Source organism: Bos grunniens, chromosome 25 (genome assembly GCF_055505025.1).
Source record: "Bos grunniens cultivar Pamir isolate PY7600 chromosome 25, Bosgru_T2T1.0, whole genome shotgun sequence".
NCBI classification, from domain to species: domain Eukaryota; kingdom Metazoa; phylum Chordata; class Mammalia; order Artiodactyla; family Bovidae; genus Bos; species Bos grunniens.
In genome coordinates this window covers 6,064,026-6,086,507 of record NC_141189.1, presented here as the reverse complement: position 1 = coordinate 6,086,507, position 22,482 = coordinate 6,064,026, and the positions used below count along the sequence as shown (strand labels likewise).

The 22,482-nt window shown below is 40.7% G+C and overlaps 1 protein-coding gene across 3 annotated transcripts in view; it reads right to left on the bottom strand.

Annotated features, from left to right (window-relative positions):
• Positions 1–4,507: 4,507 nt before the first annotated feature.
• The window catches only part of LOC147344829 (cytochrome P450 3A24), a 45,195-nt gene continuing 27,220 nt past the window's right edge, over positions 4,508–22,482 (bottom strand). For 2 of the 3 annotated variants that reach the window (XM_086374075.1, XM_086374076.1), the window contains 6 exons: positions 17,733–17,860; positions 16,581–16,647; positions 12,886–13,046; positions 9,417–9,643; positions 7,003–7,165; positions 4,508–4,725 (listed from right to left, as the gene is read on the bottom strand). In XM_086374075.1, coding sequence (XP_086230201.1) covers positions 4,630–4,725; positions 7,003–7,165; positions 9,417–9,643; positions 12,886–13,046; positions 16,581–16,647; positions 17,733–17,860 — 842 coding nt within the window. In that variant the 3' untranslated portion in view covers positions 4,508–4,629. Of the gene's footprint in view, positions 4,726–7,002; positions 7,166–9,416; positions 9,644–12,885; positions 13,047–16,580; positions 16,648–17,732; positions 17,861–18,841; positions 18,991–22,482 lie in introns of those variants that run through there. The other variant, XM_086374077.1, reaches the window with a different exon arrangement.

The following is a 22,482-nucleotide window of genomic DNA, read 5'->3' as shown; positions in this document are numbered from 1 at the left end:
AAAGCAATCTTGAGAAAGAAGAATGGAACTGGAGGAATCAACCTGCCTGACTTCAGACTATACTACAAAGCTACAGTCATCAAGAGAGTATGGTACTGGTGCAAAGACAGAAAAATAGATCAATGGAACAAAATAGAAAGCACAGAGATAAATCCACACACCTATGGACACCTTATCTTTCAAAAGGAGGCAAGAATATACAAGGGAGGAAAGACAATCTCTTTAACAAGTGGTGCTGGGAAAACTGGTCAACACTTGTAAAAGAATGAAACTAGAACATTTTCTAACACCATACACAAAAATAAACTCAAAATGGATTAAAGATCTAAAAGTAAGACCAGAAACTATAAAACTCCTAGAGGAAAACATAGGCAAAACACTCTCTGACATAAATCACAGCAGGATCCTCTATGACCCACCTCCCAGAGTAATGGTAATAAAAGGAAAAATAAACAAATGGGACGTACTTAAACTTAAAAGCTTTTGGACAATAAAGGAAGCTATAAGCAAGGTGAAAGATAGCCTACAGAATGGGAGGAAATAATGGCAAATGAAGCAACTGACAAAGAATTAATCTCAAAAATATACAAGCAGCTCCTGCAGCTCAATTCCAGAAAAATAAATGATCCAATCAAAAAATGGGTCAAAGACCTAAACAGACATTTCTCCAAAGAAGACATACAGATGGCTAACAAACACATGAACAGATACTCAACATCACTCATTATCAGAGAAATGCAAATCAAAACCACAATGAGGTACCTATTCATGCTAGTCAGAGTGTCTGCTATCACAAAGTCTACAAACAGTAAGTGCTGGAGAGGATGCAAAGAAAAGGGAACCCTCTTATACTGTTGGTGGGAATGCAAACTAGTACAGCCACTATGGAGAACAGTGTGGAGATTCCTTTAAAAACTGGAATAGAACTGCCATATGACCCAGCAATCCCACTGCTGGGCATAGACACCAAGGGAACCAGAATTGAAAGAGACACGTGTACCCCAATGTTCATCGCAGCACTGCTTACAATAGCCAGGACATGGAAACAACCTAGATGCCCATCAGCAGACGAATGGATAAGAAAGCTGTGGTACATATACAGAATGGAATATTACTCAGCTATTAAAAAGAATGTATTTGAATCAGTTCTAATGAGGTAGATGAAACTGGAGCCTATTATACAGAGTGAAGTAAGCCAGAAAGAAAAACACCAATACAGTATACTAATGCATATATATGGAATTTAGAAAGATGGTAACAATAACCCTGTGTACGAGACAGCAAAAGAGACACTGATGTATAGACAGTCTTACGGACTCTGTGGGAGAGGGAGAGGGTGGGAAGATTTGGGAGAATGGCATTGAAACATGTAAAATATCATGTATGAAACGAGTTGCCAGTCCAGGTTCGATGCACGATACTGGATGCTTGGGGCTAGTGCACTGGGATGACCCAGAGGGATGGTATGGGGAGGGAGGAGGGAGGAGGGTTCAGGATGGGGAACACATGTATACCTGTGGTGGATTCATTTTGATATTTGGCAAAACTAATACAATTATGTAAAGTTTAAAAATAAAATAAAATTTAAAAAAAATAAAAAGAATGTATTTGAATCAGTTCTAATGAGGTGGATGAAACTGGAGCCTATTATACAGAGTGAAATAAGTCAGAAAGGAAAAACACCAATACAGTATATTAACACATATATACGGAATTTAGAAAGATGGTAATGATGACCCTATATGCAAGATAGCAAAAGAGTGACAGATGTAAAGAACAGACTGTTGGACTCTGGGAGAAGGCAGGGTAGGATGATTTGAGAGAATAGCATTGAAACATGTATATTATCATATGAGAAATAGATCACCAGTCCAGGTTTGATGCATGAGGCAGGGTGCTCAGGGCTGGTGCACTGGGATGACCCTGAGGGATAGGATGGGGAGGCAGGTGGGAGGAGGGTTCAGGATGGGGAACACATGTACACCCATGGCTGATTCATGTCAATGTATGGCAAAAACCACTACAATATTGTAAAGTAATTAGCCTCCAATTAAAATAAATTAATTAAAAAATAATAATTATGTCTTTCCCTTCCTATAGGAGCCTGGATCAGACCAGACTCTGATCCATGACCTGAGGCTCTTGGGGCCTGAACCTGCGATCAGAGTCCTGGTGTCACTGGGGAAAGAAAACATGTGACCTTGCCCATCACACACCTGACCCTCAGGAAACTCTCTAGAAATGTTCACTCACGTGAGCTCATATGAGTTCAAGTAGTCGCCAAAAAGGGCAAGTATAATAGAAAAACCATAAGTTATGGACTGTGTTGTTTGTTACCAAGAGGAGGCATGAGTTCAAGTTGTCATTGAAAAATAAATAAAAGGCTGGGAGTTTGCTAACTTTGAATCTTTACCTTTTTCCTTCTAATTATGTTTAAATGTCTCCTTTTCCACTTATTATGTGAGGAGCCACAGAGTTTAAATGTTCAAGACATTATTTCATGGATTCTAATTGGGGCAGGGGGTCTTTCCAGCTGTATGAGCTTGGGGCCCTGAGTAGGACTCCAGCTGCAGATTCCCCAATCACCATACAGGCACACGTTATCTATCTATATCTGTCATCTATCTCTCTATATCAGCTATCTATCTGTAGTGTATCATCCAACTAACTAGCTGTCATCTGTCTACAAAGAAAAGCAAGGATGTTCACAGATACATGCAGTTCCAATCTCTGACTCCATGGGGTTTCTTCTAGTTTCCCCTTTCCTGGACCAGGGACTCCCTTCTCTAACAGGGAAAAAACATATCTTCCATTATCCATAATATGTTTACTTGCTTAATCAATCTCCCTTTGTGTAGCTACTGCCACTCAGCCTTTTTCCACTCCTGATATCCCCCTCACCCTCCATGGTTCTCCACACCCTATTTAGGCTCTGGATGCCCTGGCCAGGCCACCCTTCTGAGCAGACACTCTTGCTCCCTGCCTGGACACCCACAGCCATGCCGGGCTGCTGTTCCTGTGGACACTGTCCCACTTCAATCTCCAACTTGGAGCCACTGAGCCCCGCTTCTCTGCCCACACCCTGGAGGGTAAGGCTGTCCGCCTTCTGTGCACCCCCAATGGCTTTAGGACTGGACTATCTAGGAAAAGCCTAGCAAGGAAGGGGTTGTGGATGGGAGGGGCAGAAAAGGGAAAGGAAGGGCTGTGTGCAGCTTCTGATATCAACTGAAACTGACCAGTGACTGTAGCCTTTCTTCCCAATCAACTGACCAATCAACCATCTTTTATTCCATATTCATTATGTTAAGACAGTTGGGAATTGAGGGTGGAATACAAAGACACTTCAAGAAAACCTGTTTCCTGTCTTCAAGAAATATCAGGGGAGATGAGATGAAAAATTTTAATCAAAACTAATAACATAATTATATGTGTGTCTGTTATATAAAATGTGTACCCCCCAAAAGTAGATTTAAACCATGAAAGACAGTTCAGTTGGTAAAGAATCCACTGCAATGCAGGAGGTGGTGCTTTAGTCATTGAGTCGTGTCCAAATCTTGTGATCCCATGGTCTGTAGCCTGCCAGCCTCCTCTGTCCATGGGATTTTCCAGGCAAGAATACTGGAGTGGGTTGCCATTTCCTTCTCCAGGGGATCTTCAAACCCAGGAATCTAACCCAGGTCTCCTGCATTGCAGGCAGATTCTTTACCGACTGAGCTATGAGGGAAGCCCAGTTCAATTCCTGAGTCTGGAAGATCCACTAGAGAACAGATAGGCTACCCAATCCAGTATTCTTGGGCTTCCTTGTGGCTCAGCTGGTTAAGATTCCACCTACAATGCAGGAGACCTGGGATTGATCCCTGGCTTGGGCAGATTCCCTAGAGAAGGGAAAGGCTACCCACTTCAGTGTTCTGGCCTGGAGAATTCCATGAACTGTATAGTCCATGGGGTCACAAAGAGTGGGATATGACTGAGCGACTTTCATTTTTATACTTTCTAAGAAATGTGCAAAACACTGTGGATTAATTCTTACCTGTGTAATGTAACAAACAGCAGTTTTGAAAGAGGCCCCACCCACCAGGAATTGTGATGGCCAAGTATTTAGTCACTGCTTATCCCTGATTCAGATGTACATATTACCCTAAAGTGCAGGTTGGTATCAGACAATACTTTTGTAAAGAGAGGTTTACAGAGTTCCTCAATAGAATATTAGATTTGAAATATATAAAATAAAACCAGTGATTTATTAAAATATGTCAGAACTTTAGTCACCACAATAATTCTTGTTTTCGTTAATTCGCTGATAAAACTGTTGAGACACTTTCTTTCTTGATTGTTGCTCTGGAGGAGTAGATGTTACTAACTGGGGGTGGGTGGAGATGGTCCTTTGAGAATCAGATAAGCTGAGTGTACGTATCTGGCCCTCATTAGTCACCTCTTTCATGTTACACAATATATAACACCACACAGACACTGAGAAAGCTAAACAAATGTGTGGATACCCTAGTCATCCAGCAAGTGCAATAGATGAAGGCCGTCTTTATTTCTGAGTTTTATCACAAAGTAAATCAAGTCCCCTGAAACTGTGGGACACAGCTCCTTGAAGAACAAAGCCCAGGTCCTTAAGGGAAGTCAAGCTCCACTTATGGTCTCATCTCTGAGCACAACCTTCAGAAAAATGGGTTTTTCTGGTCTTATAAGTCCTTGACTGTTTATCTTCAAGGGGATCTGCAACAGTTAAGAGAACCAATGAATGAGGCACCGCCAACAATAGAAGCAAAGTAGACAAGATACATTACAGACAATAATGCTTTACAACCGTATACAAGCTACACATCGTGTGTCTTTGATTTTTTTAACTAAAATTCAATGTGTTTAATAGCTATAGGGATGGACAGGCTGTCAATATTTCCTTGATTAAACTTTAACACTTCATGACTTTCAGAAAATTGGTCTATTTAACTTGCTATAAAATACATGGGCATAAAGTCATTTCTAGTACCCCCTTACTATTCACCTTAAAAAAAATTGTTTTAATTCCTCTTTTACTGAGATATAAATGATCAACAGTATAAACATTTGACTTACATATATGTGAAATTACTACCACAATAAGTTTAGTTAACATCCATCAACTCATAAGAGATAGAAAAAGAAAAAATACTGTTTTCCTCTCATGAGAACTCTTAGGATCTACTCTCTTCTACTATATAAAAATGTCAACTATAATCATCATGTTTTACACAATAGTTCTAATACTTATTTATCTATAACCAGAAGTTTGTATCTTTCGATCACTTGCATCCAGTTTCTTTTCTTTATCTTTGATTCTCTGTACTTATTCTGTAAGTTCTGTCAAGACTGGATAGTGAAAGCATTCACCCATCATTCTTGCACAAAATATTATTTGAACACTATGCCTATATGAAGCATTTTGCCTGTTTTTTTAAACATGCCCTGGTTCCAAGTGCAGGGCAAATGGTGAACTTCTGAAGACCTACAGTGGTTTGTCTGAGATTTTTAGCCCCTTTCTCACCCAGTCACTCCTTCTGGGTTGGGGGAACCAACAGAGTGACCTTCTAACCTCAGTTGACTGAAGGACAAGCAAGGAGCTGTGGAGGGAGAAGCCCCAGCCCATGGGGTACTGGGTGGAGCTTGCAGCAGCATCTGCCCTTCCCAGGCATGCCCGAGGCCCCCTTTCTCTCAGGGCTGAGTCCGCTGTGTGTGCACACTTACAGGACGCCCACACAGATGCCTGCAAGTAAAATGGAAACATCTCTATCCTCCTCTTCCCTGAGAAAACTACTCAAAGGGAGCAGCTGCTTACTAAATGCATGACTCCTAGAAATAAATGTTATTTTAGGGCCATGCTTGAGATGAATCAATGCCAACTGTTCTGTGTGCTCCTCAGAGAGTGATTCCAGGTCTTTCTATAACCGCAACAAATTGTTTTTTTTTCAAATGGTAAGCATTTTCCCTGCAGATAGACACACAGACACACACAAAACGAGCAAGCACACAGATGACATCTGTTAAATTTTTAAAGTTCAAATTGTTCCGTATTTGTGTCCAAGAGCTCTAATCAACTGCAAGTCACTCCTTAAACATTTGCCCGATGACGTCCAGGCACCACTGGGAGTTTATGGAAGGAATAAAATGAGGGGACAGAGTTAAAGACCTTCTTAAGTACAAAGGAAACAAGAATCAAACTGGCTGGTTCAGGGACAAAGTATTGTTAGGTGGTAGGACCACTGATGCCAGCCTGTGGTACCTGTAAACACAGCAGAGGGGAGAGTGGGCTCTGGCCTGGATGGGGAGGCTGCATGGAGGGGCTTGGGACTGAACTGGAACTTGAAGGGGGAGAATGGACTGTAGACAGGAAGGACAGGACAGGAAGGGTAGACAGGAAGGACACACAGTCATTCTGAGAATGTAAAGGGAGCCCAGCTAGATGGCAGCAGGATTCCTGGCAGGTGAGGGGCTGTGGGAGCCCTTCCCATCCAGCAGAAATGCTTTCACTCAGGGATCACTGTGGCTGCACAGGAGGATCAGTAGGGGTGCTCTTGACACCACACTATGGGGGAATTATTTTAGAGAGTCTGAGGTGACCTCGGCATCGGGATAATGCTCCCCAGTAATTTCTTTATACAAATAGTGGCTGAGAATCACTGTCAGGAGAGTTTCTGTAAGTTCCCGTGGAGAAGGGCATCACTGAAAAGTCATGACATGGTCATCACTGCTCTCACGACTTTGTACAACATTTTCCTTCCTTCTAGTGAACATGAAACCAAATTTTATAAGTTGCTCAAGTTCACTGACTTTGTGTAATCATGTCGTGCTAACGCCTTGACTCTAGATGACCTTTATAGTTGGGTCTTTATGAAGCCACAGACTTAGCCCTCCAGGGATAAGTCTTAGAGATACAATCTTATAGACACAGAGAAATACATCTTGGTTAAAAAATTCCCAATAAAACATTATTTATGCAGATAGTTAACTGCTAACCTGTGTTTCTTTACAAGATTTGAAGGAGAAGTTCTGCAGGACTCTGACAACAGCAAGTTTCATATTCATGATGGCAAACCTCATGCCAATGCAATTTCGGGGTCCAGTTCCAAAAGGCAGGTATACATAAGGACTTATGGTGTCCTTGTTCTTCTTACTGAACCTGAATCCACAACAGTAGATGAAAAAAGTGAATGAAACAGAAAAATCACAGAAGCTTCAGGTCTGAAGTTTTAACTTAAACCCTCAACCAGTAGCATAAGGGAGAGACTCCCATTCCCTGGATCCTACAGGAGGTTTCAGTCTGGGTGAGAAAATAAGATGAAGGCTGTTTAAAGAAAATGTATCTTTAAATATGAAATTTACATTCAGGGTGGTGAGATGCTCACGCTCTGAAAGGCAGTTAGGAAATGAGACTGATTGCAGGAAGAGTGGGTTCCTGCCTCCATGAACACTTACATTGGTCATGTGCTCAGAGATGAAGGAAGCAGTAGAAACATCTTTGAATATTTAAGTTGTTAGTTTTCTATTGTTTTCCCTTTGCTTCCTCTTGTGTGGATACGTCTCTTTCTCCCACACTCAGAGGTTGCTGAGGTCAGTAGATTCATGAGGGCATATGACTCTACTATACTCTGGTTCAATCACTGATTTTTTTGTCTATCTGTTCCACAAACTGATAAAGTCCATGATGGCTAGATCTCTGCTTTATTCAAATTTGACTCCTCAAATTTGGATTTGGAGAAGTGATAATGGCATTACGGTTGTGTATATTATAAACAGTCCTATTATGGAAAATATTCTGGAAGAATACAGATAATGTGACTGTAGCTACATGGGAAATTAGTCAAAGGGCAGCATCTGAGTGCTGCAGACCTGGGTCAAAGGCTGTTGAGCAGGGAATGGACACATACTGATACATTAAAAATGATTCATATAACCTGTAACTATAAACTGTACTGTGTATATGTCAAAAACTCTATAATCGGCTGGCCCAGACCCTGACACACACAGGTGAGCACTAACTCTCTGCTTGAGGGCTGAGTGAATCAAAGGGAAGTACAGTGAGTGGTCTCTGGTTTTACGTTCCTGACGCTGCAGGAGGGGAAGCTGAAGTTACTGAGCTTGAGGGTGACACAGAGTTTCCCCGGTCCAGAACAGAGGACTTGGTGGACTCTGACTCTTCTTTCAACAATGCTACGTGTACAGGTTATGCTAGTACTAGGGGCAAAAAGGTGAACGAGACACAGTCCCTGCCACCAGGGAGCTTATAGTCAGGAGCTCATAAAAGTCTAGATCCCAGATAGTGCCCTAAAATGTTCAATCCAAATTTTGTTCACCATATAGGGAGAGCATCAATTATTTCCAGAATCCCATCTGTGCCCAAAGCAGAACCTGGTTCTGAATTCCCAGAAGACAATGCTTAACCTCTCCAACTGGGGTGTCTAGATGTCTAGAGAGCAGAGGACTTCTCTTTGGAAGGTCAAAAAACATGGAGGCAAAAGGGAGCTGGCCCAGGTCTACAGCCACAGACAGAACCAGGCCACCTGTGTCTCCTCCATCCTCACTGAGGCTGCTGGAACCACCTGGGATGAGACTGCTAGGTCCTCAGCCTACATCCCCCAATAATAATGGAGGAAACAGCAGCCAGTGTTTAAAGAAATGGAAATGTGGGAACGTTAGTGACGAATTCAAAGAGCTAAGGAGAACAGACAGAAAGACTTAAGGAAAAAAACCAATACACCTAAAATAATATAGCTGTTAAATAAATTATAGCAGATGCAACAATTATATATATATATATATATTAAAAACACAGAATGCCATTTATAGTTTACTGTTACATATAGTAAGCAACTGAAAAAAATCACACTATATGTAATGCCATTCTAAGCTTTAACAATCTGTATATGCATAGAAAAATGTCCTCAGGACTTACATTGCACTATTAATGAGGCCTATCTTAAGGTATTGGGCTTCCCTGGTGGCTCAGTGATCAAGTATCCACCTGCCAATGCAGGAGATGTGGGTTCGATCCCCGGGTCGGGAATATCCCCTGGAGAAGAAAATAGCAACCCACTCCAGTTTCCTTGCCTGGAAAATCCTATGGACAGAGGAGACTGGTAGGCTACAGTTCATGAGGTCACAAAGAGTCGGAAATGACTTAGTGACTAAACAACAAAGCTTAATGTTTTAGAAATGAACAACTAAATTTTTCTTTTTTTTTTTTTTTTGTTTATGGTTGGTAAAGCTTTTAATCAAATAATATCATTCTTGGAATAAGAAATACATTTAACAATAAAAAGATGTAAAATAAAATGATTGTATAGTCACATATTTGTCACCCATAATGAGAGTCATCAGAATACGCTCTGAGCAACTGGATCAGGAGGGTCCCCTTCCCTGGGCTCTTGTACCTTTCAGGACGGAACTCCTCAGGCTCTGGCCAGAGCTGTGGGTCTCTGTGAAGCACGAAGACTGGCACCGTCACCGCTGTCCCTTTGGGAATGGACACTCCATGGATTTTCACATCCTTCTTACAGAGCCTATCAAGTCTAACAGTAATTGGGAACATTCTGAGAGTCTCATTCACCACCATGTCAAGATACTCCATCTGTGCCAGGACATCATAGGTCGGAGGGGCCTGGGAAGAGAAATACAGATTTTGATAAATTAAGAATTTGGATCACCCTTCAACGCCATCTATATAGTCCTATTGAAATGTTAGGAGCTCTGGGGAATAATTTAAATTGGTAAAGGACCTTAGTATTTATGGACATTACTATCATGTCCTTTGAGCTCTCAATGCCCATTGACTGTACAGTAGTTATAACAAAAGAAGAAAATGGGGACAATCATCTAAACTGTGAAACACCAGAGGTGATCAGGGAACGTATTTTCTCTCTCATGAGAACAAACATGACCAACAGACTAGGACCCTTACTTTTAAGTGAAAAAGGCCAAGTCACCATTTCTTTTTGAAATGAGGCCATACATCTGTTCAAAGGAAAGACGTGTAACAGAGCAAATACCCTATTCAACATGAAGGTTCTTAGATGAATACTGTTGACTGCTCATTCTCTTTATTATACATGTACAGTCCAGAAATAATATATGAAAACTCTATAAATAACTTGGGGAGAAATGAGTTCCTTTCTAAACCAAATCCGCAAATGAATGAGAATACAATTTCAGATGCAGGGAAGTTACAAGAGGATCAGAACCCCACCCTCTGCTGCTAGAAGGGTCTCCTGTTGTCCCTGTGGGTGTGACCCTAAGGTCTGAAGGTCTAAACAAGCCACTCCAGCCCCAGGGGCCAGCTCTCCTCACACCACAAAGAACTCCAGTTTTGGCTGAGATTTGAGACCACTGGGGGTGAGACTGCAGCCATGAAATTAAAAGACACTTACTCCTTGGAAGGAAAGTTATGACCAACCTAGATGGCATAGTCAAAAGCAGAGACATTACTTTGCCAACAAAGGTCCATCTAGTCAAGGCTATGGTTTTTCCTGTGGTCACATATGGATGTGAGAGTTGGATTGTGAAGAAGGCTGAGTGTCGAAGAATTGATGCTTTTGAACTGTGGTGTTGGAGAAGACTCTTGAGAGTCCCTTGGACTGCAAGGAGATCCAACCAGTCCATTCTGAAGGAGATCAGCCCTGGGATTTCTTTGGAAGGAATGATGCTAAAGCTGAAAGTCCAGTACTTTGGCCACCTCATGCGAAGAGTTGACTCATTGGAAAAGACTTTGATGCGGGGAGGGATTGGGGGCAGGAGGAGAAGGGGACGACAGAGGATGAGATGGCTGGATGGCATCACTGACTCGATGGATGTGAGTCTGAGTGAACTCTGGGAGTTGGTGATGGACAGGGAGGCCTGGCGTGCTGCGACTCATGGGGTCGTAAAGAGTCGGACACGACTGAGCGACTGAACTGAACTGAACTGGGGGTGATACATGGCTGTCAAGTGGGGTTATATTTAAGGAGCAACCTTGTAGAGGGTAAGAGTGCCTCAGGAGCCAACACCCTGGATCACAGCTTGACTAGATCACCACCACATACACAACTAGTGTCTGGAAGTATTTCATCTCCCTGTAGCTCAGGTTTCTCATATGTTACATGGAGACAGATGGAGCTGACCCTCCATAGGGTTGTGTGGCAGAGACACTCACTGCTCACCCAGCATCCATGTCAGCCCCATTTTCCCCATCCCACTTGAAGTTAAGGCCAAATCAGCCAACAGGCTGTGAGATGATTATGTCAGTTCAGAGACAAATCATTTGAACCCTGGAAAGCAACTCTCGAGTTCCATATTCCACAGATGACAAGAAGGTCTCATGTTCCAGATAAGGCAGCTACAAGATGGTGGAAGCTCTGAGTCGGTTTTCCTGAGTAACTCTGTGAAGCAGAGCTGTCCGCTCCATCCTCCACTAACAATCCATGTTGAATCTGTAGACATAGATTGAAGTAAACCTCTGCTATAAAAGCCCCTGAGATTTCAGGGCTCGTCCGTTACTGAGGAATAACCTACCTCTCCTGACTAATAATTTCTCAAAAACTAAATGCATTCATAAATAGAAAGTATTTAGAACAGACATATATAGTAAGAAGTACATATTAGCCAGTAGTAGTGTTACTGTAAGTATTCTTATAAAAAGGAGAGAATGTAATGCCTTAGGTAACCTCAGTTAGTGACCATTCAATCTTCTTGTTATCAAGAGAATCCCAATATGGGGTTTACCAGAGAAGAAATATCATCTCTAATTTATGCAGGCCCTACAAAGTATTTGAAGGACCTAGGATTTGAAAGGTCATAAGACTTGTCCAAAACCAGTCAGGTCTCATACTCATGTCCTCTGTTTCTTACCATATATCCTTTCTTGTACACCAGGCTTCACCTAGTCTAAAGTTTACAGCAGGCAGTAGACTAAATGAATGGTCCCAATTCTCCACCATTTCCTCTGTCCATTCCCTTCGCCATTAACTCTGTGGTGCCCTCCCATTCTGACTCAGGTTGGTCAGGTGGCTCAACCTGACCAGTGGAATATTCACTAAGTGTAATGCTAGCAGAGTTGTGAAAGTCATCCATGGGATTAGGCCTCTTGCTCATGACATCTACAACTGCCTTGAGAAGCAGACATGTGGAGATTGAGACATGTGAGGAGCATGTGTGGAGTTGAGTCAGTCCAAACACTTAGCTAAGGGCAGCCGAGATCAGCCAATGCACAGACCACAGCAAATCCAGCCAACATCAATAGGTAACTGTGCAGACACCATAAACTTGGGCAGACTCTAGGAGATAGTGAGGGACAGGGAGGCCTGGCGTGCTGCAGTCCATGGAGTCACAAAGAGTCCAAAATGACTTAGCAACTGAACAAAAACAAATGCAGACACCAGAGTAATAAGTGATGCCACTGAAGTTCAGTGAATTTAGTTGGGATTATTCTGATAACTGATACCGCTGGACCAGCACTTTTTTCAAAATACTTACATTGCTGTGAGTAGCAGGAAATACTTAAGTTTTCTCCCTTTGTTTTGTATGCTACACATCCTTCCTAAATGTGCAGTGCTCAACTGCTTAGTCTTCTCCAACTCTTTGCAATCCCATGAACTGTAGCCTACCAGGCTCCTCTGTCCATGGATTTCCCAGGCAAGAATACTGGAGTGGGCTGCCATTTCCTACTCCAGGGGATCTTCCCAACGCACCTATTGAACCTGCATCTCCTGCACTGGCAGGAGGATTGGATTCTTCTCCACTGCACCATCTGGGAATGGAAGTAAATGATTTGATGCTTATGCTTTGGGCAAAAACCTTGTAAGAAGTAGAGAGAAGACAATCATGCTAAGGCTTCACCTTCTCCCTCTCTCTCCAGGTATCATCACTCACCTTATTGGGGAAAGTCACATCAATTTCCTCCTGCAACTTCTGCTGGACATCAGGGTGAGTGGCCAAAATATACAAAAGGAAGGAAAGAGTATTGCTAGTGGTCTCATAGCCAGCAAAAATAAAGATAACACTTTGGGCCATGAGTTCTTGGTCAGAGAGAGCTAAAAAGAAAGTCAAGATATTTTAGGTAAAGCATGGCAATGTAAAAATCACAGTTTAGATAATGAGACATTCCAGTGTAATTCCCAAAGCCCTAGGGGAATCATGGAAAAGTAATTCAGAATCAAACTGAGATCGATTTCCACTCTGTGTCTGCCTCACAGAGCCAAGAAAAAGCCAAGAACTGTTTTAATTGAGTTTTTCCCAGGTCTATACTATTCTTGGCCCTCTGTTCCTGGCAATACCATAGCCCCACCAACACAGCTGGGTAATTTCAAGAGATGGCATTTGTGTCTAAAATCTGCAGTGTTATCAATGTGTCCCTTAGAGAACTGTAAAAGAACTTTAGATCCAAGTAAAATGGAGTAGCATTCCCTTCTAGAATATTTTAAATTATTCCACTTAAGGTATAGTTTGATTTTGGTTTTTTTGAGAGATTTACAGTACTAAGGCTATATGGTAGGGGAAATTAAATTATATTTTATCAAAACTTGTTTCTAGGAACATAAGAGTACAATATTGGGCTACAGTTAAACTCTTGCTACTCAAAGAGTGGTCCATGGACCAGCAGCATGAGCAGGATCTAGAAGCCTAATACAAATTCAGTGTCTCAAATCCCAAAAACCCTGAACTATGGAAACAACCCACATGAACTTTCATGAGATGTGGAGATGTATGTGCACAATGTAGCCTGAGAAGCATGGATTATGCCCTTGAGAGGCACCAGGTAATACAAGACCTGGGACATAAGTCTTCAAGGGGAGGATCGAGATATGTATAGAAGCTGCAGAAATCAATAAAAAACTTGAAGAGTTGTGATGATCCTAGTCTAATCAGTGACATTAAAATAGCAGAAGAAAGAATGTGTGCATATAAGGACTTAGGCCAGCGTGAAATATAGAAAAATTAGGTCCAGGGAGTACAATTAGCAATGCTGATTCAAGTCTGGCCTGAAGGTCATCCTTTCAGTATACACCTCCTCTTTCTGCTCTTCTTTATTCTTATCAAACAGTCCTGTGATTATACACCAGTCTCCATTTTTATTTTCTCCTGAGAGACCAAACATGCTCAGGCTCTCAGCTATTTGATGGGACTGAAGTAGGATCTTTGTTACTTAGAGCACTCAACTCAACATAGTACCTGCCCCAAACAAGCGATTAGCAAAAAAAAGCAATATAAAATGAGTGCAATAAAGATCTATGAAGTTCTAATTCCCTAGTGATGATATCTGTGATGCTATTGTCAATAAATTCAACCATCAAATTCTTTCTCCAGTTAGCATAAACTGCATAATACTCAAAGTTTAGAGTTGTGCTAATATATGATTCTTCAAATTTTAATTGATTAAAATTAAATACAATTTAGTATTCAGGTTTCAGTGGCACTAGTCACATGTCAAGTCCTCAACAGACATTTATGCCTAGTGATTACTATATTGAACAGAGCAGATACAGAATATTTCCTTCATCAGAGAAAGTTGTATTGAATCATGTACTTAGAAAAATATTAGATGATAATAATAGATAGATAGATATGCTACTGCTATTGCTGCTAAGTTGCTTCAGTCATGTCCAACCAAGCGCGACCCCATAGACGGCAGCCCACCAGGCTCCAACGTCCCTGGGATTCTCCAGGCAAGAACACTGGAGTGGGTTGCCATTTCCTTCTCCAATGCATGAAAGTGAAAAGTGAAAGTGAAGTCGCTCAGTCGTGTCTGACTCTTCGTGACCGCATGGACTGCAGCCTACCAGGCTCCTCTGTCCATGGGATTTTCCAGGCAAGAGTGCTGGAGTGGGTTGCCATTGCCTTCTCCAAGATAGATATAAGTATGTATATAAACAGGTATAGACATATTGAGAATGGGATGCAGTTTATCCCTGCTTTCAAGACCCAATTTTACAAAATTCATTATTTTGTGAGATGGTTATCAATCCATTTGTAGCTTCAGATTAATCCTATAGGAGTATTCATGTCATAGAATTAAAACACACCAGGGTCTTTTTGTTTGAGAGAGAGAGCATGTTTATATCAGTGATTTGTGGTAGATACAGAAATCTTTTTTTATTTAACATAAGTGTAAAAATATTTGATGTTCTGACAGTTGTCCACTGAGAGGATCTGGAAGCAAAGAAACCCTAGAAGCAATGAGCATTCCTAGAACCCAAATTTTGGGTTCTAAATACCATTTTTCACTAAATGGAAGCAGAACTTCTTAGAGAAATGGCTTATTCCAGGGGAAATAGAAGAGAAAGCTGGAATGCCTTGCATTAGGAAGTGAGGTTCTTGGAAAATGATAAATGAAAAGGACACAGGATACTTTGTGTACCACAGTGGTGGACACACATCATTATACATTTATCAAAAGCCATAGAATGTACAATATCAAGATTGAACCCAGGTGGGAACTATTGTCTTTGGGTGATAATACTGTATCAGTGGAGGTTCATTAATTATAACAAGTGTATCACTCCAGTATGGACTTCTGATATTGAGGAAGGCTATATGTAGGTGGGGGCAAAATGTATTTTGGTAAACTATTCTTCACTCAATTATGCTTTTTTAATTTCTGCTAAAAAAATAGACTATTGAAAGAAATGTCTAAGGAGAAAAAAAGTAAAATATATATAGGAGCCCACTTGAAAGGGCTCCAGTAGACAAACCTGACAATTTGAAAATTAAATTGAAGAGTGATGTGAGAGAGTAAGTTAGTTATACATGAGATTATACTGATATAAATAAATAAATGATTGGGGGAGAATGGAGAGCTCTCCCTATGAAAGAATGTCAGCTCATAAACACAGAAGAATGATGGGTTTTGAAAGGCATCATGTGTTGATGTATGGCAAAACCAATACAATATTGTAAAGTAATTAGCCTCCAATTAAAATAAATAAATTTAAATTCTAAAAAAGTCTGCCTCAGGTTTAGGGGAAAAAAAAAGAAAGGCATCATGTTGTAATCATCATAGTAACAACGGTTTCAGTCAAAAACTATCCATGAATGATAAAACCAGTGGGTGACAATTTGAGGAGGAACAGAATATTTAAGGCTTCTCCCCGAAGTTACGTGTTAATAACAAAGGGGGGAAAAATACACTTTACAGTAGAGTAAGCTGGTGAACACAAGTTAAAAAGTGTTCCAACTGGAGGTCACCAACAATGGGGCAATGTGCCCCCTGATGAATGAAGGGATGAAGCCTTGATGCAAATTTCCAGGCAGAGGTTCTGACTTGGTGGGTCTGGAGGATCCTGAGAACTGATATTGGAACCAAGCTCCCCAGAGGTTCAGCTGTAAGTAATCCACATCATAACTGGCTTCTGGGCATGACTTCCTTGTTATCCTTGTCCTTCGAGCTCTGAACAAAGTTGTGCCTGCAAACTCCCAGGAAGTACCACAGTCTACTCTTTCTGCACAAGTGTCTTTCTTCAATTTGGCAGAAATTCTCATCTACCTAGAAAACTTTCTGCTCATTTTCAGAACTGCCCCCTACCTCTGCATCTCCCCACTGTGGCCCCTCTGAAGCTCTCCTTGGTTACCTTTATGATTGTCTGTTTCTTTGGAATTCTGGGAGTTAATCATCAGCTGAAGAAAATCCACACGTGGCTGTAAGCAGAAAAAAAATTTCTATGAAAGAAAGTTACTTGTGAAGTCATAGACAAATCAGCAGTGCAGTATTTAACCTCTTTCCTGAGAGTATGGCCCCTTATAGAGCAGAAGTCTGACTAGTATTGCCTGAGTCCTCAGTGAACTAACATTCACCTACAGACCTTGGAGAACATGACGTTTCCCAGAGAGAAACCTGCCATTATGTCAACTGCTTTCTGGTCCTCACTCTCTCTGATCTTTGGTTTCTCTGGCTTTTGAAACAGCTTCTTTGCCAAAGAGTTGCCTGCTGTCTCTCCTGTCACACCTGTTTGCTCAGGAGAAAATCCATGACTTCGATCCTTTTTTTCCTTCCAATTTTAATTCTTAATGAATTACCACACAAATTAATCCCCTCACATTTGCAAAGTACTTTGGCAACTTGTATAGAAGCTTCTTCAAGGCCTTGACCCTTTCAGAACTCTATACAGTCTTCAGTGGCATCCTGGATACAAAACCCTCAGTCCCCCTGACCTGCAGACATGCTTGAGCTGGCCTCCAGGCTTCATGAAGGTAAAGGTGGGTTAACCAGCTTGCAGCCTCATGGCCCAGAGAAGACCCCTGCCCAGGCCAGACTAGGAGACAGCTCCAATTTAACACAGAATTCACTCCACCAGCTGCCTGATGGGGCTTTTCACTACACAATCTATAATATAAGAGTCTTGGAATCAAAGTGATTCTTTACCAGTATAACATCTCGGGCATCTATAATATCAGTAAAATCATTTTTAAACAGTAATTCTTATCCTTTAACAGTTTATTGAATGGAAGTGGTAAAGCTTTCATCTCAACAATATTTATGCAATGACATACTAATGTGCATGCCTACTATTAAAACATCACTCTCTGGCCCATTTTCTTATTTCTTCCCCAATCTCCACCTTTCTCATCCCTTCACAATGATATATTAATAATCCCCCAGTTATAAAATCTGTACTTCTCAACATATCTTTTAAAAAATACAGAGAAGTTCACAAATCATATGTGTACAGGTTAACAAATTTTCAAAACGTGAACACCCTCATGTAACCACCACCAGATTTTACCTTTTGATTATCTTTGAGGCGACTTTCTTTTATTCTTTTTACAGATTTTGCCAAAAAATTCACAGCACTTTTTTGAAACATGGTGATATTTAATACTTCAAAGATTGGGACAAGGAATGGAAAGAGTACTATAGAGAAGAGATAACAGAAAAGCACAGTGAAAATTCAAAATTTACACAGCAAGTATAATTTGCTCTATCTATCAGAGAAAGATACCAGGTTTCTCAACCAGAATCACTCCCTGTACGACCTTTGCTCAGACCTCCAAGTCAATGACTGAGCAAGGCCAAGTCCACTTATAGGGGCCGTCACTATAGTAGTGAAATCAGTGGTCGTTTTGGCCTTTTGGAATGATTAAAAAAAAAAAAAAAACAGGATTATATTCCTTAACTTCCTAGTTTTTTATCTATTGGATTAGGATTTCTTTGGATAAATCACACTATAGTATGCTACTCTAATTAACCATTTTCTGCAAAAAACCATTCAAGATAGAAATAAAACAGTATATATCTTTTAACTACAATGGAATTAAATTAAAAATCAATAACCAAAATTGGGAAATTCACAAATACATGGAAATTAAACAATACACTCCTAAATAAACAATGATCTGTATACTATATCAAATATACAACCAGGAATTACTTTGAAATAAATAAAAATGAAACTATTACTTACCAAAACGAATGGGATATAGAAAAAACAGTGCTCATGGAAAAGTTTAAGGCTATAAATATCTACTTTTAAAAAGAACAAATACCTCAAGGCATGAACCTAACTTTCCGCCCTAACTCACTGAAAAAAGAAGAGCAAACTCAACCTAAATCTAGAAGAAGAAATTAATAAAGACAAGAGCAGAAACTAATGAAATAGAATTAAAACAATCGAGAAAATCAATAAAACCAAAAGCTAATTCTTTGAAAAGAACTTTTAAGCTAGTAAAGTGAAAGTCACTCAGTTTTGTCTAACTCTTTTTGATCCCATGGACTATACAGTTCATGGAATTCTCCAGGCCAGAATACTGGACTGGGTATCTTCCCCTTCTCCAGGGGACCTTCCCAACCCAGGGATCGATCCCAGGTCTCCTGCACTGCAGGTGGATTATTTACCAGTTGAGCCACAAGGGAAGCCCAAGAATACAGGAGTGGGTAGCCTATTCCTTCTCCAGCAGATCTTCCCAATGCAGGAATTGAATCGGGATCTCCTTCATTGTAAGTGGATTCTTTACCAACTGAGCTATCAGGGAAGCACTTTGAAGCTAGATAGACCAAAAAGAGAGAGAGAGAGAGAGCTCAAATATGTAGCATCCCAATGAAAGAGGAGTGATTACTGTTGACATTAAAAGAATACCAGGAACAAGGTTCACCAATAAATTAGATAACTTAGACAAAGTGGACAAATTCCTTAAAAGACATGAAGTACAGAAGCTAACTCAAAAAGAAAGAGACAATCTGAATTTTTCTATTAAAAATTATTAAACAGGAAGGTTGATTCCTCCAGCTTCATTCTTCTTTCTCAAGACTGCTTTGGCTATTCAGGGTCTTTTGTGTTTCCATACAAATTGTGAAATTATTTGTTTTAGTTCTGTGAAAAATATCGTTGGTAGTTTGATAGGGATTGCATTGAATCTATAGATTGCTTTGGGTAGTATACTCATTTTCATTATATTGATTCTTTGAATCCAAGAACACGGTATATTTCTCCATCTATTTGTGTTATCTCTGATTTCTTTCATCAGTGTTTTATAGTTTCCTGTATAGAGGTCTTTTGTTTCTTTAGGTAAATTTGTTCCTAACTATTTTATTCTTTTTGGTGCAATGATGAATGGCATTATTTCCTTAATTTCTCCTTCTGATTTTTCATTGTTATTATATAGGAATGCAAGGGATTTCTGTGTATTAATTTTATATCCTGCAACTTTACTATATTCATTGATTAGCTCTAGTAATTTTCTCATGGCATCTTTAGGGTTTTCTATGTAGAGGATGATGTTATCTGTAAACACTGTGAGTTTAACTTATTCTTTTCAGTCTGGACTCCTTTTATTTCTTTTCATATCTGATTGCTGTGGCTAGAACTTCCAAAACTATGTTGAATAGTAGTGGTGAGAGTGGGAACCCTTGTCTTGCTCCTGATTTTAGAGGGAATGCTTTCAAAGCAATATTGAGAAAGAATGGAACTGGAGGAATCAATCTTCCTGACTTCAGACTATACTGAAAGAAAGTGACAGTGTTAGTCACTCAGCCCTGTCCCACTTTTTGTGACCCCATGGTCTATAGTCCTCCAGGTGCCTCTGTCCATGGGATCCTCCAGGCAAGAGTACTGGAGTAGGTTTCCATTTCTTTCTCCAGGGGATCTTTCCAACGCAGGAATTGAACCCAGGTCTCCTGCACTGTAGCCAGATTCTTTACTGTCTAAGCCACCAGAGAAGAGTATACTACAAAGCTACAGTCATCAAGACAGAATGGTAATGGCACAAAGACAGAAATCAATATAGATCAATGGGACAAATAGCAAGTCCAGAGGTAAATCCACACACCAAAGATGCCTTATCTATGACAAAGGAGGCAAAAATATACAATAGAGAAAAGACAGTCTCTTCAAAATGTTGTGCTGGGAAAACTGGTCAAATATGTGTAAAAGAATGAAACTAGAATATCTTCTAACACCATACACAAAAATAAACTCAAAATAGATGAAAGGCCAAAAACTATAAAAAGAGGAAAACAAAGGCAGAACACTCTCTGACATAAATCACAGCAAGATGCTCTAGGACTGACCTCCCAGAGTAATGGAAATAAAAACAAAAATAAACAAATGGGACTTAAAAGCTTTCCCACAATGAAGGAAACCATAAGCAAGGTGAAAAGATAGCCCTCAGACTGGGAGAATATAGTAGCAAATGAAGAAACTGACAAAGAATTAATCTCCAAAATATACAAGCAGCTCCTCATATAGTTCGATACCAGAAAAATGAACAACCCAGTCAAAAACTGGGCAAAAGACCTAAACAGACATTTCTCCAAAGAAGACATAAAGATGGCTAATAAACACGTGAAAAGATGTTCAACTTCACTCATTATTCATTTCAGTTCAGTCGCTCAGTCATGTCTGACTCTTTGCAACCCCATGAATTGCAGCACACCAGGCCTCCCTGTCCATCACCAACTCCCGGAGTTCATTCAGACTCATGTCCATCGAGTCAGTGATACCATCCAGCCATCTCATCCTCTGTCGTCCGCTTCTCCTACTGCCCTCAATCCCTCCCAGCATCAGAGTCTTTTCCAATAAGTCGACCCTTTGCATGAGGTGGCCAAAGTACTGGAGTTTCAGCTTTAGCATCAGTCCTTCCAAAGAACACCCAGGACTTTAGGATGGACTGGTTGGATCTCCTTGCAGTCCAAGGGACTCTCAAGAGTCTTCTCCAACACCACAGTTCAAAAGCATCAATTCTTTGGCGCTCAGCTTTCTTCACAGCCCAATTTTCACATCCATACATGACTATTGGAAAAACCACAGCCTTGACTAGACAGACTTTTGTTGGCAAAGTAATGTCTGTGCTTTTGAATATGCTATCTCACTCATTATTAGAGAACTGCAAATCAAAACCACAATGAGGTATCATCTCACATGAGTCAGAATGGCCATTATCAAAAAGTCTGCTGCTACTTCTGCTGCTAAGTCACTCCAGTCGTGTCCGACTCTGTGCGACCCCATAGATGGCAGCCCACCAGGCTCCCCCATCCCTGGGATTCTCCAGGCAAGAACACTGGAGTGGGTTGCCATTTCCTTCTCCAATGCAGGAAAGTGAAAAGTGAAAGTGAAGTCGCTCAGTCGTGTCCGACTTTTAGTGACCCCATGGACTGCAGCCTACCAGGCTCCTCCGCCCATGGGATTTTCCAGGCAAGAGTACTGGAGTGGGGTGCCACTGCCTTCTCTGATCAAAAAGTCTACAAACAATAAATGCTGGAGAGGGTTTGGAGAAAAGGAAACTCTCTTACACTGTTGGTGGGAAAGCAAACCAACCCAGCCACATGAAGAACAGTGTGGAGATTCCTTAAAAAACTGGGAATAGAACTGCCATATGACCCAGCAAGCCCACTGCTAGGCATACACCCCAAGAAAACCAGAACTGAAAGAGACACATGTACCCCAGTGTTCATGGCAGCACTATTTACAATAGCTAGGGACATAGATGTCCCTCAGCACATGAATAGATATGGAAATTGTGGTACATATACATAATGGAATATTACTCACTATAAAAAGGAACACTTATGAGTCAGTTCTAATGAGGTGGATGAACCTGGGGCTTATTATACAGAGTGAAATAAGTCAGAAAGAGGAAAAAAATACTGTATATTAATGCACATATATGGAATTTGGAAAGAAGGTACTGACAATCCTACATGCAGGGCAGTAAAAGAGACACAGATGTAAAGAACAGACTTTTGGACTCAGTGGGAGAAGGCAAGGGTGGGGTGATTTGAGAGAATAGCACTGAAACATGTACATTACCATATGTAAAATAGATGACCAGTGGAAGTTTGATATATGAAGCAGGGCACCAAAGCTGGTGCTCTGGGATAACCCAGAGGGATAGGGTGTGGAGAGGGGTGAGAAGGGGATTTCAGGACAGGGAGACACATGTATACTTGTGACTGATTCATGTTGATGGATGACAAAAGACCTCATAATATTGTAATGTAATTATCTTCCAATTACAATAAATTAATATACTGTAAAAAAT